General features: G+C 44.2%; 3 protein-coding genes and 1 long non-coding RNA gene across 10 annotated transcripts in view; 1 reads left to right on the top strand and 3 right to left on the bottom strand.

Annotated features, from left to right (window-relative positions):
* LOC108705732 (cilia- and flagella-associated protein 251-like) overlaps positions 1-11,950 on the bottom strand; it is a 32,410-nt gene extending 20,460 nt beyond the window's left edge. Inside the window, exons 1-10 of one of the 4 annotated variants that reach the window (XM_041585318.1) lie at positions 11,770-11,950; positions 11,271-11,312; positions 10,852-10,921; positions 10,713-10,752; positions 10,499-10,586; positions 10,350-10,403; positions 10,193-10,252; positions 9,972-10,045; positions 8,910-9,882; positions 8,392-8,514 (exon numbers count right to left, since the gene is read on the bottom strand). In XM_041585318.1, the coding sequence (XP_041441252.1) occupies positions 8,464-8,514; positions 8,910-9,882; positions 9,972-10,045; positions 10,193-10,252; positions 10,350-10,403; positions 10,499-10,586; positions 10,713-10,752; positions 10,852-10,921; positions 11,271-11,303 (1,443 nt within the window). In that variant the 5' untranslated portion in view covers positions 11,304-11,312; positions 11,770-11,950 and the 3' untranslated portion in view covers positions 8,392-8,463. The other 3 variants (XM_041585317.1, XM_041585315.1, XM_041585316.1) reach the window with 3 other exon arrangements.
* The window catches only part of LOC121393056, a 1,743,327-nt gene that overhangs the window by 1,124,699 nt on the left and 604,626 nt on the right, over positions 1-14,002 (bottom strand). The window lies entirely within an intron of this gene.
* LOC121400993 overlaps positions 1-14,002 on the bottom strand; it is an 840,200-nt gene that overhangs the window by 408,288 nt on the left and 417,910 nt on the right. The window lies entirely within an intron of this gene.
* The window catches only part of LOC121401032, a 54,249-nt gene that overhangs the window by 27,014 nt on the left and 13,233 nt on the right, over positions 1-14,002 (top strand). Inside the window, exons 1-2 of one of the 2 annotated variants that reach the window (XR_005966052.1) lie at positions 6,033-6,088; positions 13,692-13,768. This is a non-coding gene — a long non-coding RNA (uncharacterized LOC121401032). Of the gene's footprint in view, positions 1-6,032; positions 6,089-13,691; positions 13,769-14,002 lie in introns of those variants that run through there. The other variant, XR_005966053.1, reaches the window with a different exon arrangement.

Raw genomic sequence — 14,002 nt, 5'->3', positions numbered from 1 at the left:
ACTACTTACTACCTTATTGTGGCTAACTTCTTACTATATGGCGGGATCTCGAAGTGGGTGAAGGGGTTGGCATTGTGATGGGCATTCTCTGAGTGACTGTGCTGGGTATCACATTTTGGTGGCATTTAAGATACCCAATACCCACTGTGACCATTAAACTATTACTGGTTTCACAGGTGCGTTAGCATTTTACTTCCTTAACCCTCCCATTAGCCGGTCAATCAGTCCCCTGCTTCTAATTGGTCTTTTAATGTTGCAGACTGGACACCGATTTTAACGGCATAATAAAAGTTATGTTTTAATTTTAATACTTCATATGAGCCCCGGAGCTTATGGATGGGAGGTTGCAGTTATATTGGTCAGTTCATTTTTTCTCTCCTCTCGATATACAATTAATTATCTGACCCTGCACACCATCTTCTGTGCTTGATAGTTAGTGCTCCCCAATACTTCGTTCTTTTGCCCTAAAGACTTGCCATTCTTTGCTCTTTATGGTGCAGAACACAGCTCCCTACCTGGGCTCCCTCGCACCTTGAACCACTTGGAAATCTCAAGGTTGGGGTGATGCCAACGTTCTGTGCCCAAGGACTGAATTGTATGAAAAGGTACTGGTGCAAATAAAGTATGGAAGAGATTTATACAGGATGGAGTTGGTACCGGTATGGGATCCATTGTCTAGAAACCCATTATCCAGAAAGATCAGAATTACGGAAAGGCCGTCTCCCATAGACTCCATTTTATCCAAATAATAAAACAGTGCCTTGTACTTTATTCAAACTAAGATATAATTAATCCTTATTGGAAGCTAAAACCAGCCTATTGGGTTTATTTAATGTTTATATGATTTTCTAGTAGCCTTAAGGTATGAAGATCCAAATTACAGAAAGATCCATTATCCGGAAAACATAAGGTCCCGGGCATTCTGGATAACAGGTCCCACACCTGTATGGCAGAGAAGTAGGTGGTGTTTTGCACCCTGCTCAGGGGTCTCAGAAGGAAAGAAAAGGGGGATTATTTTGCAGAGGCAGAAGGCAAGGACAAGCAAATAATAAAGAAGTGATTTTCACTCTTGACCCCCTTAAGCTAATGCAGCATAAAGAGGAATCCCACAAATAAAAACTTGTCGCCCTTAATGGAAAGCAATCAGGCGAGCGAGAGCAAAAGGGGGTTAGAGATAGGGCTGCCGAGAGAGAGAGAAGTGGGTACTTATGGCCTCCCACTGAGAGGGCATTGCTGTCAGGAGCACCTGATGGCTCACCGCTCCTCTACAGCGCCGCGTCCAAGATGGCGACACCCATAGCCACCACATGGACAATGGTGACAGTCTAGTTCCTATTTTCCTGTGATTGCTGATTATTGGATTTTTGACCCTTGCCTGGACTTTGATTATTGCCGCCAGCCTTTTGAACTATTGCCTGTATCTTGACTACGTTTATTCTTGATCCCTTCTGTACCGTGAACTTGGACTTTAACCAGAAGTTTCCTCCTAGGTCCGGACTTCCCTCGCTGAGAGCCGATAGGCCCCGTGACAATTGCACCTTCACAGCAATGACCTTGGGTGCCGCTGGCCAGGCTTTGGGTGTACAGAACGTTCAAGCAAGAGATGGGTTAGAATTATCTTCGTTATCTTATTATTCTTTGTTCAAATGTATTCTATTTATATAACTTAAAGGAAATCAATGAATTGTATATGGAGAGATTGAGACAGATACATTGAGAGAGAGAGATCATATGAGATGCATAGATAGAAGTAGACTGGTGAATGGTGGATACAGACAGATAGAGAGAGGGAGATAAAAAGATAAATCCTGTAGTAGGAGATCCAGCTTTTGTTCAGCCCCCCCCCTTTAGTCCAAATTTGAAGTGCAAATAAGTAGCCATCATAAGATTTATTGCTAGATAATAAATAATATAGAAAAGGTTGCAAAAGTTAAAAACAGCATCTTTGTTAAAATAACTGGAACTGCTCTATTAAGAGCCTACCTGCAGAAAACCTTGTTGCTCATATTAGAATTTATGCCCTTCATTTATTTGTAAAGCCGATTTATTGATGTTTATATTAAGCTCTTACCATTAGCTGGTTTCTACAGTGCAGGTTGCATAGCAACGTACTATTCTAGAAAAGACAATCTTCAATATCTAAAAAAACAAAAGCAATTCACAATCATAAAAAGGGAATAAGGCTCCAATAGTCATTCATTCCTCTCGGGGACATTTTATCTTCTTAATCCAATAAGATTCCCTTTGGGAAAGAATCTGAAGAATGTCCACTCGCAGGAGAGATGACACATAGATAAACATATAGATTAAAAACCGCATAGGATGGTAAGTGAGGGAATCAAATAGCCGCTAAATATGGCCGTCTATTCTTAAGCAATAACAGCCATTAGTATTTACCATGTACCCTCCCTTCTTTTTCCCAATTCCCCCTGTAGTTAATTCTTCCTACCTACGTTGGGAACGGATGGGAGCTGCTCCCCCACCTATGCTGCCCGACGCGTTTCGCAGTTAAAACGGCTTCTTCAGGGGCATAGGTGCTGGTCGCGTCTCAATTGCCGGTTTAAATAGAGGTCCAGTACTTTGCGCATAGTGGCGCTTCTCATTTGCGTCACTTCCGGTTGCGACCCTTTAGATCGGAGTCTAGTGCCGGATGATGTGCCAGTGTTTGCCCGTACTTGCGCTCCACACATACTGCGCATGAGCCTGTAAAACAGTATCCGGACAATACTTATCAAGGGCTTTAATATACAAATTTAAAGATGGAGTTATTTTATGATATACAAATATTGATAGAGTTTATCCATGCCTGTTATTATAATGGGCAAGATCACATATAATTATAATGGCTATTTAAAGTAATACATACGATGACTCTTATTTCAGAGAAAAGGTGTAAATGTAAACCCTTCATTTAAACCAAAGGGAGCTTTGCTATTCATGGTATAAATCCATTCTGCTTCCTTCTGTAAGTTGTACTACACAATCTTCTTACTCTTAGGTACTGCCCTACTGGAATCCCTTGAATGGTATTTTTGGGGTGTTGGCTCTGTGCATGGAGCAGACTATTGGTGGCTGTTTCCTTTCTATATACAGAGGTCGCTTTGTTATTGTTATTTGTAGGATCTGGAAATATTCGAATATCTAAAAAGTTAACAGTGTTGCTGTTGATTTGTGCTGTTACCTTCAAATGAATGGGATTAATATTAAGTTTATCCACAAATTGGAAGAACTTTGGGCTTGTGCTTGTCCATATTAATACTATGTGGTGTATGTAGCGCAGCCAAAGTGGTAAGTACTGAGTCTATTCAGCCAGATCCTCTCCAAACACCATATTGCTCTCCCACCAGCCCAGGGAAACGTTGGCATAAGAGGGGGCGCATGTACTGCCCATTGCGGTTCCCCTTAATTGGTGGAAATATTTACTGTGAAAGGTGAAGTAATTGTGGGTTAACACAAATTCCAGTAGCTCAACTACGAAATTGTTATGTTCAATGAATTGTAGTCTTCGTTGCATGAGGGTCTTGGACAGCAGTCAGGCCAAATGTGTGTGGAATGCTGGTGTACAGTGATTCCGTGTACTACCTGGGTTATCAACCTTAAGCAACTCTATCATTCCTTTGTACCCCCCAAATAAGCAGCGAACCTGTAGGTTATAGGAAGGACTTTCAGATGCAGGTTGGGGGTCTGAGGGTTTGCAGGTCAAGTTGTGGATCTTGAAAAGTTTTATTCCTTTAAAAGTTATTTTTCTCTGCCTAGCCCACTAATGATGACATCACTTCCCATTTCCAGCAACGGCACTTCCTGCTTTATGGTGGTCAGCGAGTCGCGGATCAGTTTGCAGATCAGTCAGTTGCGGGTCAGGTAGGTAAAAATGTGGGTGTGGGTGCGGGTACTCTACCGTAAGGTGGGGCCTTCATATTAAAGTGGTGGTTCACCTTCAAGTTAACGTTTAGTATGTTATAGAACAAACAATTCTAAGCAACTTTTCAATTGGTTTTCATTATTTCGTTTTTTTAAAGTTTTTTTATTTGCCTTTTCTGATGCTTTCCAGATATCAAATGGGGGGGGGTCACTGACCCCATCTAAAAACAAATGCTCTGTAAGGCTACAAATGTATTGTTATTGCTACTTTTTATTACTCCTCTTTCTATCCAGGCCTCTCCTATTCATATTCCAGTCTCTTAATCAAATCAATGCATGGTTGCTAGGGTAATTTGGATCCTAGCAACCAGATTGAGGAAATTGCAAACTGGAGAGCTGCTGAATAAAAAGCTAAATGTCTCTAAAACCATATAATAATAAAAAGTGAAAACCAATATATCATACTAAAAGTTGACTGAAAGGGGTTGTTCACTTTTGAGTTATAGTTTAGTATGATGTTGAGTGTGATATTTTGAGACAATTTGCAATTGATTTTCATTTTTTATTGTTTGTGGTTTTTGAGTTATTTAGCTTTTTATTCAGCAGCTCTCCAATTTGCAGTTTCCAAAATCTGGTTGCTAGGATCCAAATTACCCTAGCAACCATTGGCTTATTTGAATAAGAGACTCTGATATGAATAGGGGAGAGGCCTGAATTGAAAGAGGAGTAATAATAGATTATTTGTTGTAGCATTTGTTTTTAGATGGGGTCAGTGACCCCCATTTTAAAACTGGAAAGAATTAGAAAATAAAGTATGTATTAATAATAAAAAAGACAATAAAAAGTAAATAATGAAGAGCAATTGAAAAGTTGCGTAGAATTGGCCATTCTATAACCTACTAAAAGTTAACTGAAAGGTGAACCACCTCTTTAAAGGTGAACAGCTCATTTAATGGACAAGTCGATAACCAGGAGATTGTGCCGTTGGCATGAACTACCCACTGACCTTGTCATGCCCAGGACCCAGGGCAGCTGCCCCCATTTTCCGACTCCCCAAGGAAAGCTCTGCTCCCTGGAGTCCCTGGAGCTCATGGAACCCAACCCAAGCCTACGTAAGGGACACCTGGGTGCACAACATGGATTGGTTCATGGCACCCTGGCCAAGGGACAATAGGTTTCAATATTGGGTTACTGGAGGGGATCTACCCAATAACACCCATAGTATTATTTTACTTTCCTTTATCCCACCCCAAATCCTACTTCAGATTAAGCAGACATGCGCCCCTTACACTGGGCTTGGGCAGTACCAGCTACAAATATGTCCTGTCCAATTTGTGCCCCCCTAGAACTGCTGCTGCCAAAATGGCCCTGTAATGTGTATGTTAGATAAGTGCAAGGAGATTCTCATGGCTAATCCCTTGTAAGTATCATTAAGCTTAGGCTGCCTATGTTGTAGTGCCAGGGGCAGTGTCGGACTGGGCCGGCGGGACACCGGGAAAAAACCCGGTGGGCCCCAGATTCGCACCTTTTTCCTGCAGTGACTCCCCGACGAAGGGCAAATACAGTTGCGCACCTTCTTCCTGTATTGCCCACAGCGCAGTGTGCCGGCTCAGAAAGGGAGGATGGAGGGGGGCCCTCAGACAGCAGCCCCGGGCCCCCCAGTCTGACCCTTTCCAGGGGTGCAATGCCACTCAATCACAGCCGCTTCTCCATTACGGCTTACGAGGCCCCTTTGTTGGGATAACAGGAGGGCGAGGGGACTTTTTAAAGGATTAGTCTATCTGCCCTGATCTTTTTTAAAGGACAGAATATTCAAATTGGTAAAAAAAACAATATACCAGTCTCCTAATCTGTTACCTCAATGGAGCATCCAAGTGTTGGAGAGCTGATTGGTGCCATTTTCCCTGTGCTCCCAGGCAGGGCAGTCCTAAGAGTCTGAGTACCCCAGGGTAGAGCCCTGCAGGGTGTTGGGTACCCCCCAAAAAAGCAGCGAACCTGTAGGTTGTAGGAAGGACTTTCAGATGCAGGTTGGGGGGGTCTGAGGGTTTGCAGGTCAAGTTGTGGATCTTAGCAAGTTTTATTCCTTTAAAAGTTTTTAAAAATGTTTTTTTTTTCTACCTAGCCCACTAGTGATGACATCACTTCCCGTTTCCAGCAACGGCACTTCCTGCTTTATGGTGGTCAGTGTGTGGCGGATCAGTTTGCAGATCAGGCAGTTGCGGGTCAGGTAGTTAAAAATGTGGGTGTGGGTTACAGGTCCGGGTTTCAAAAATTGTTTCCGCGCAGGATTCTACCCCAGGGTGGGGCCACTATATTAAAGGGATGGTTCACCTTTAAGTTAACGTTTAGTATTTTATAGAATAGCCGATTCTAAACAACTTTTCAATTGGCCTTCATTAGTTGTTTTTTTTCAATATTTATGTTTTATTATTCAGACTCTTTCCAGCTTTCAAATGGGGGGGTCACTGACCCCTTCTAAAACCAATGCTCTGTAAGGCTACACATTTATTGTTATTGCGTCTTTCTATAACTCTATTCAGGCCACTCCTATTCATATTCCAGTCTATTAATGCATGGTTGCTAGGGTAATTTGGACCCTAGCAACCAGATGTCTGAAATTTCAAACTGGAGAGCTGGTGACTAAAAAGCTAAATAACCCAAAAAACACAAATAATAAAATATGATAACCAATTGCAAATTGTCTTAGTATGATGCAGAGAGGGATATTCTAACAGTTAATTTAAAGCTGAACAACCCCTTTAATAGACAAGTGAATAACCAGGTGATTTGCATGAACTTATGAGGGGTTATCTCAGTTCCACTTACAACTCTTAGGGCCCCAGGCCACCAATGTTTTTAACTCTTAGGGCCCCATGCCACCAATGTTTTTAACTCTTAGGGCCCCAGATCACCAATGTTTTTAACTCTTAGGGCCCCAGGCCACCAATGTTTTTAACTCTTAGGGCCCCAGGCCACCAATGTTTTTAACTCTTAGGGCCCCAGATCACCAATGTTTTTAACTCTTAGGGCCCCAGGCCACCAATGTTTTTAACTCTTAGGGCCCCAGGCCACCAATGTTTTTAACTCTTAGGGCCCCAGGCCACCAATGTTTTTAACTCTTAGGGCCCCAGGCCACCAATGTTTTTAACTCTTAGGGCCCCAGGACACCAATGTTTTTAACTCAATTGCTTTAGCAGGAGCCCCCTGCCCCAAAAGGACGTCTCATAACCTGGAGAAAGTGGTACTCAAAAAACAAATCCAGTTTAGTCATTGGCCAATATCAAGCTCCTTCATATACTAAATGTCTGGTATAGTGACAATAGGCTGGTGGGAAGTGGATGGAATTCCAGTGTTAAGAAAGGGGCCTTGGACTTGAATGGAAATGCTGTTACATTGTGGCCTATGGAGTAAAGCAATATTCTAGTTCCCTCCAATCATTAGAGATCAGTATGTGTCCCTATGTCTTTCAGCCCCGTCATGTACATATTAATCAATTAACCCTGCAGAGATATTAACCCATTCCCTTCTTCAACTAAACCCCTGTATCAGCACCACCATCCAGTTTTACCCTCACACAACCGCTCAGTCATCTTTAGTAGAACGAGGCACAGGAGCCCCTTCCCTCAATATTCACCATAGGGATTAAAGAAAAACACAGAGACATATTTATGGAGAAACCTGGCGGTGAGCACAGGATTTATTACAATTAATAGGCAATTTATATTTGGGCCTCCCTAACAGTGGATGATCCAGAGGAAGGAGAAAAACCCTAGAGTGCTATGGGGGCCAATCTGCACTGAAGGTAAAAATTCCTTCCTGACTCCTAGAAACGGCAGTCGGTTCTACACCCTGGATCATGGCTAGACCGCCCCCTACCTATACACCCTCACCTATACACACCCACCTCCTATTCACCCCTCACCTATACACACCCCCTCAACCTTCTCCTATACACAACCCCCACTTTCCCTCCTATACTCAACCCCCTACTCTCCCTCCTATACACAACCCCCTACTCTCCCTCCTATACACAACCCCCCACTCTCCCTCCTGTACACAACCCCCTACTCTCCCTCCTGTACATAACCCCCATTCTCCCTCCTGTACATAACCCCACTCTCCCTCCTATACACAACCCACTACTCTCCCTCCTATACATAACCCCCACTCTCCCTCCTGTAGATAACTCCCCACTCTCCCTCCTATACACAACCCCCTTCTCTCCCTCCTGTACACAACCCCTACTCTCCCTCTTTTACATAACGCCCACTCTCCCTCCTATACACAACCCCCTACTCTCCCTCCTTTACACAACCCCCTACTCTCCCTCCTGTACACAACCCCCTACTCTCCCTCCTGTACATAACCCCTACTCTCCCTCCTGTACACAACCCCCTACTCTCCCTCCTGTACACAACCCCCTACTCTCCCTCCTGTACACAACCCCCTACTCTCCCTCCTGTACACAACCCCCTACTCTCCCTCCTGTACACAACCCCCTACTCTCCCTCCTGTACAGAACCCCAACTCTCCCTCCTATACATAACAGACAGACACACACAGACATACGCTCTCGGGGTAGGTCGGTATTAAGGAAAGGATTTAGGCCGTGGTGGTGGGTCGGCAGCAGCAGGTGAGTCTTTGAGTGGAATGCTGAAAAGAAAAGATTTAGAAAATGTTAAGATAAGAATAAAGACAAATACTTGTTTCTTTAGGATATTAAAGGCTCGGTGTTGCTTTAAGAGTGCACTATTTGTTGGGCCTTTGGGGACTGTTTGGGTCTTATTGGCCTACTATAAAATCAACACTTTATCTGCAGACTTAGATCCCTGTCAGCAACCTCTTACACCCTAAAGGCAGCCAAACATTGGTCTATTGGGTGCGCCCTCAAAGTGATCAGCCTGCGGGCTCAACAGACAGGGTGTATGACTTCCTTTCTATTGTTCTGATTGAAAATGCTCAGAAGAGCAGGAAGTAAAGTGGAGCTGCATTGGACAACATGAGGTATCTCTAGAAGAAGGGTAATTGTCAGTAAATTGATACATTACCCAAACCCTGCGGAGCCTCTTCATTATGGCCTTCTTGACCCGTTTTCGGAGGGTCGGCCTTTCTATCACCGGAGGAACTTCAAAGGTCTCTTCCGCCTCAGGAGCTTGTTCTTTATCTACTTCTTCCTGTTTCTCCTCCTCCGGTGTAGGAGCTGGTTTGTCCACATGGGCTCCCTGTTGTCTCTCCTCCGTCTCTGCAGCAGAAGCTTGTTGTTCTCCTGGAGCTCCGTCTTCCTTCTCCTCCTCCGCAGGAGCTTGTTGTTCCTCAGGGGCTCCCTCTTCTGTCTCCTCCTCCCCTGGAGGAGCTGGTTGTTTCCCGGGGGCTCCCTCTTCCATCTCCTTCTCCACGGAAGCAGGAGCTTGCTGTTGTCCAGGAGCTCCCTCTTCTCTCTCCTCCTCTGCTGCAGGAGCTTGCTGTTCTCCTGGAGCTCCTTCCTCCTTCTTCTCCTCCGCTGCAGGAGCTATCTGTTCTCCATCAGCTCCCTCTTCCTTTTCCTCCTCTGCTGCAGGAACTTGCTGTTCTCCATCTCCTCCCTCTTCCTTCTCCTCCTCAGCAGCAGGAGCTGGTTGTTCTCCAGGGGCTCCCTCCTCTCTCTCCTCCTCAGCAGCAGGAGCTTGCTGTTCCCCATGGGCTCCCTCTTCTCTCTCCTCTTCCTTAGCAGCAGGAGCTTTCTGTTCTGCTGGAGCTCCCTCTTCTTTCTCCTCCTCTGCTGCAGGAGCTTGCTGTTCTCCAGGCGCTCCCTCTTCTCTCTCTGCAGCAGGAGCCATTTCTTCTTCAGGAGCTCCTTCTTCTTTCTCATTCTCTGGTGCAGGAGCTGGTTGTTCCCCAGAGGCTCCCTCTTCTCTTTCCTCCTCCTCCTCCTCCTCCGCAGGAGCTTGATGTTGTCCAGGAGCTCCCTCTTCTCTCTGCTCTTCCACCGCAGGAGCTCCTTCCTCCTCTCCCTCAGCTGCAGGACTTGCCTTTTGTTCCTCACTAGATTTGAAGGGAAAAAAATGTCATTATTGTCATTATTGTAAAGTGGCAGTAAGTGTAATTGAAAGTGTGTAGTGCAAAATACATACCCAGCAGCCTCCTGCAGCTTCTGCTCCCTCTCCCAGAGCGTCATGGCAAGCTGGTGAAGGTGCCATTGGATAGTCTGCGGGTGCAGGGGAGGCACAAGGATAGGAGCAAAGGGGAAAGAAAGGAGACAGTTATGATTATGTCTGTATATGTGCTGCTAATAGTACCTTTATACGCTGAGGGCAGTGAGGGTGTGGGATTCCCATGTGATGGGGGAACTTACATTCTGCAGCCGCAGATACTCGAAATGCTGCCCCCATCTCCAGTGTTCCGATGATGCTTCCTGTGGAAGGAGAGAGTCAATGTTAATAATAGAATTATTATAGAGACACACAGTGAATAATAACCTCTCCTATAATAATAATAATAGTGACACTTACAGGAGGCAGCAACTCCTCACTGTAGAGGGCGATACACTCCCTCTCGAGCACTTCCTGTAACATAAAGAAAGTAGCAGTGTTACACAAGAGCTGGCAATCTAATATCATTTATTCTCTATTTATCTAGACATCTGTTCTGCATTACATACCAGATAATGGATCAACACCCAGTACTCATAAATGTTGTCTCTGTGCGTCGTCCTCGGGTCGCTGAAATATCGAAGAATAAAGTCCTCTCTGAAAAAGAAAAATATCACTGAGCGTTAATAAAAACATTTTCCAGCCTTATTGCCCTTGCACTTACCCCTGGGGCAATAGCAAATGATTCCCAACATGTAATAAGAGCATTTATGTTTTACTTACAGGACGACGTTCTTGCCGTAGTGGACCCGGTAGTGATGTTCTGCGGGAAAAACACATTTATGTTAAATACTGAGCTAAAGGGGGGAAGGAATTCACATATAATAAAATGTAGGAACTGATAAATAAAATAGGATTTTACCGTAATAAGAGGCAAGGGCCTTAAAGTCGGTGTCTTCCTCCCTGAAGTCCTCCAGGACGACGTACAGCGTCTGTAAGTGAAAGGAAAGAGCATTAGGGACAGAATACTAAATGGCTCTAAATGCTGCTCACAGTCAGTCTGGATCTGAGGAGAATAGAGACAGAAAAGGGTTTCTATGGGGCAAACATTGCAGGAATAAGGAGATTTTATTCTGAAAAAGAAAAACGTAGTCGTTGTTTTTCCTGGATGTCAGTTCTACCCGCACAGAGGCAAATGGTATGGCAGCTCCCACCTGTATGTATAAAAGGAAGCAGTGCAGACAGACAGACAGACAGCTGCTTAAGGAGAGCTTATATAGAAGAGTGAAAGGGAAACAGCAGTTCAGATGAGAGAGGATTTATTTTACACTGAGGCATTACCAGGAGAGATGTCTTGATCGTTATCTCCTCCATCGTCGACACCTAAAGGGACAAATGGACACAATCAGGCAAAATGAAGTCACGGTTACAGGGTTTGTTCACCTTTAAATAAACATTTAGTATGATAGAGAGTGATATTCTGAGACAATTTATACTTGGGTTTCATTTTTTATAATTTGTGTAATTTCTGAGTTATTTAGCTTTTTATTCAGCAGCTATAAAACAACTTTAATGAAGACCAATTGAAAAGTTGCTAAGAGTTAGCCATCCTATAACATACTAACAGTAAACTTAAAGGCAATTATTTCCTTCTGTATATTCCCCTATTTGTATTATTAATGCTGCTGATAGCGATGGATTGGCTTCTTATAAATCCCATATACAGTAACCGTATGGGCTCATATGCACAAAGCCACGTGGGACCCCCCTCAAGTGAATTTAGGGCAGATTTGCTGAAGAAGAAATCATGTGCTGAATCAGTTGAATTTGCAAGATTTACCTCTTCAAGAAGATTCTCCGATGTTAAAAAAATAAATTGGGGGCGGCACAAGGCCGGGGCACCCCAAGGGGGTCTCCCTAAGGAACCCCTGGCTCTCTCTTACACTGTTCAGATGAAGATGGATGTGACTGAACAATGGAGAAGCCAAAAATAAACCCAGGTGTTATCAGGCAGGTGTAACAGCACAATCACAGTCCAAAAAAGCAGGAAAAGCTCTGTAGCAATCTGTATAGAAAAGAGAATAAAAAGGCAAGTTAATGAATTTAGCGCTTAATATTTCCTATATAATACAGAGGAAGGCAGAGATCTATTGTCCCCTAAACTTGAGCTTTGTCAGGTCCTGGGCCCTTTTTCTTTATTGTAGTAAAAGTTATTTGTCAAATAACCCCAGAGGGAATATACACTTAACCCAGAGCCAACCAACGGACTAAACCAACTGTCAAATCCCAATGGGTAAAGTCATCTCTCTTCTATGGGACCTGCTGTATGTCCCCCCCACTCATTTACTATCACCCCCTACTGTCCCCATGGCACTTGCCTCTGCTTCCCACCCCTAGTTACAGACTGGGGGGCACCAACTATCCCTTTTTTCACTATTATAAAGGATATTTGGCAAAAAATATCCCCAGAGGGAATATACACTCACCACTGTGCCAACCAATGGACTAAACCAACTGTCAAATCCCTATGTCTGAAATCATCTCTCTTCTATGGGACCTGCTGTATGTTCCCCCCACTCATTTACTATCACCCCCCTACTGTCCCCATGGCATGTGCCTCTGCTGCTCACCCCTAGTTACAGACCGGGGGGCACCAACTATCCATTTTTTCATAAATATAAGTTATATTTGTCAAAAAAAGTCTCAGAGGGAATATACACTTAACACAGAGCCAACCAACGGACAAAACCAACTGTCAAATCCCTATGGGTAAAGTCACCTCTCTTCTATGGGACCTGCTGTATGTCCCCCACTCATTTACTATCAGCTCCTACTCTCCCCATGGCACGTGCCTCTGCTTCCCACCCCTAGTTCCAGACTTGGATAAAGGGAACATGTATTTAGCTACAATGTTGGTACATAAGAGCAGGGCTGGGGGCAGATACCAGGGGGCAGAGGGGCAAATCTCTAAGGAGCCTGTCAGTACTGGGAACACAAATTAAGCAGCTTATGGTGAGGTACTGTACAGGGGTCCCCAAATGTTCCCTTCATTAATAAATGTGAATATTTGCTGACAGTCCTGTATAACTGCCAAATCCTGGTCTGTGTCTCCCAACCAGCACTAAGATTAAAGGCTCCTCCCAAGCACATTTTAGGGCTAAAATTCTCCAAATTCACTAAAATCAGTGAGAGGTGCAACACCCACTAGTCTGGGGGGAAAACATTGCCCAAATTCCTGCCTCTTTTTGCACTAAAATAAAGTTTTTTGGCAATAAATCTCCCAGAGGGAAAGTCCACTTACCTCTCACCACAGGGCCAACCAACGGACTGAACCAACTGTCACAACGCCCGGGTGAAGTCCCTCTGTTCCCTGCTCTTAAAGGGGAAGTGTCCCCATTTGATGAGTGAGGTTTATATGGCATTTATTTCTAATTAGATGTGCAGTACATACACAGCCTATTAAGTACACTGAGCATTGCTTTGTATGTGTGGCCTATTGAGTCTGTTGGATCCATTCATTCATCAGCCAGGGTTCCAATCAGTGCTGCTGCTGTTGTTCATAGCACACAAATTATATATACATATATCCAGCACCCGTAGCGGCTATATCCTCTTTGTCTATTAAACTCCCACCAATCCAACTATGCGACGCGTTTTGGGCGCAGACGGCCTTAATCATGAGCATGTCTGTTATTATGGATCAATAAAGAGTTTGGAACACTCCGGTGAGCAGAAACTTTGTTTTTTCTTCTTCCTATTCAGTGCGGCGTGGGACGCCAAGAGAATCCAGCACCCGGAGACACATCCATGGGCCGCCTGTATTGCAAAGAAGGCTAGCGGTGAGTCAGAGCGGTATTTTCTATTCTATTTTCTATTCTATCAATTAACATGGCAATTATCAATACATTGAAAAAATGGTTAAAAACAATCTAGTTAAAAGACTTGACAGTAGTGATGTGCGGGCCGGCCCAATACCTGGGGGACCCGCGGGTTGGTTCAGGCTGACTCTGCACCCCACCTTCAATTTCCGGCTTTATATGCGTGTGCCTGCTCATCCGCCCCTTTTTGTGACA

The sequence above is a fragment of the Xenopus laevis genome, chromosome 3L, assembly GCF_017654675.1.
Source record: "Xenopus laevis strain J_2021 chromosome 3L, Xenopus_laevis_v10.1, whole genome shotgun sequence".
In the NCBI taxonomy this organism is placed as follows: Eukaryota; Metazoa; Chordata; class Amphibia; order Anura; family Pipidae; genus Xenopus; species Xenopus laevis.
This window is presented reverse-complemented; position numbering and strand designations above follow the sequence as displayed.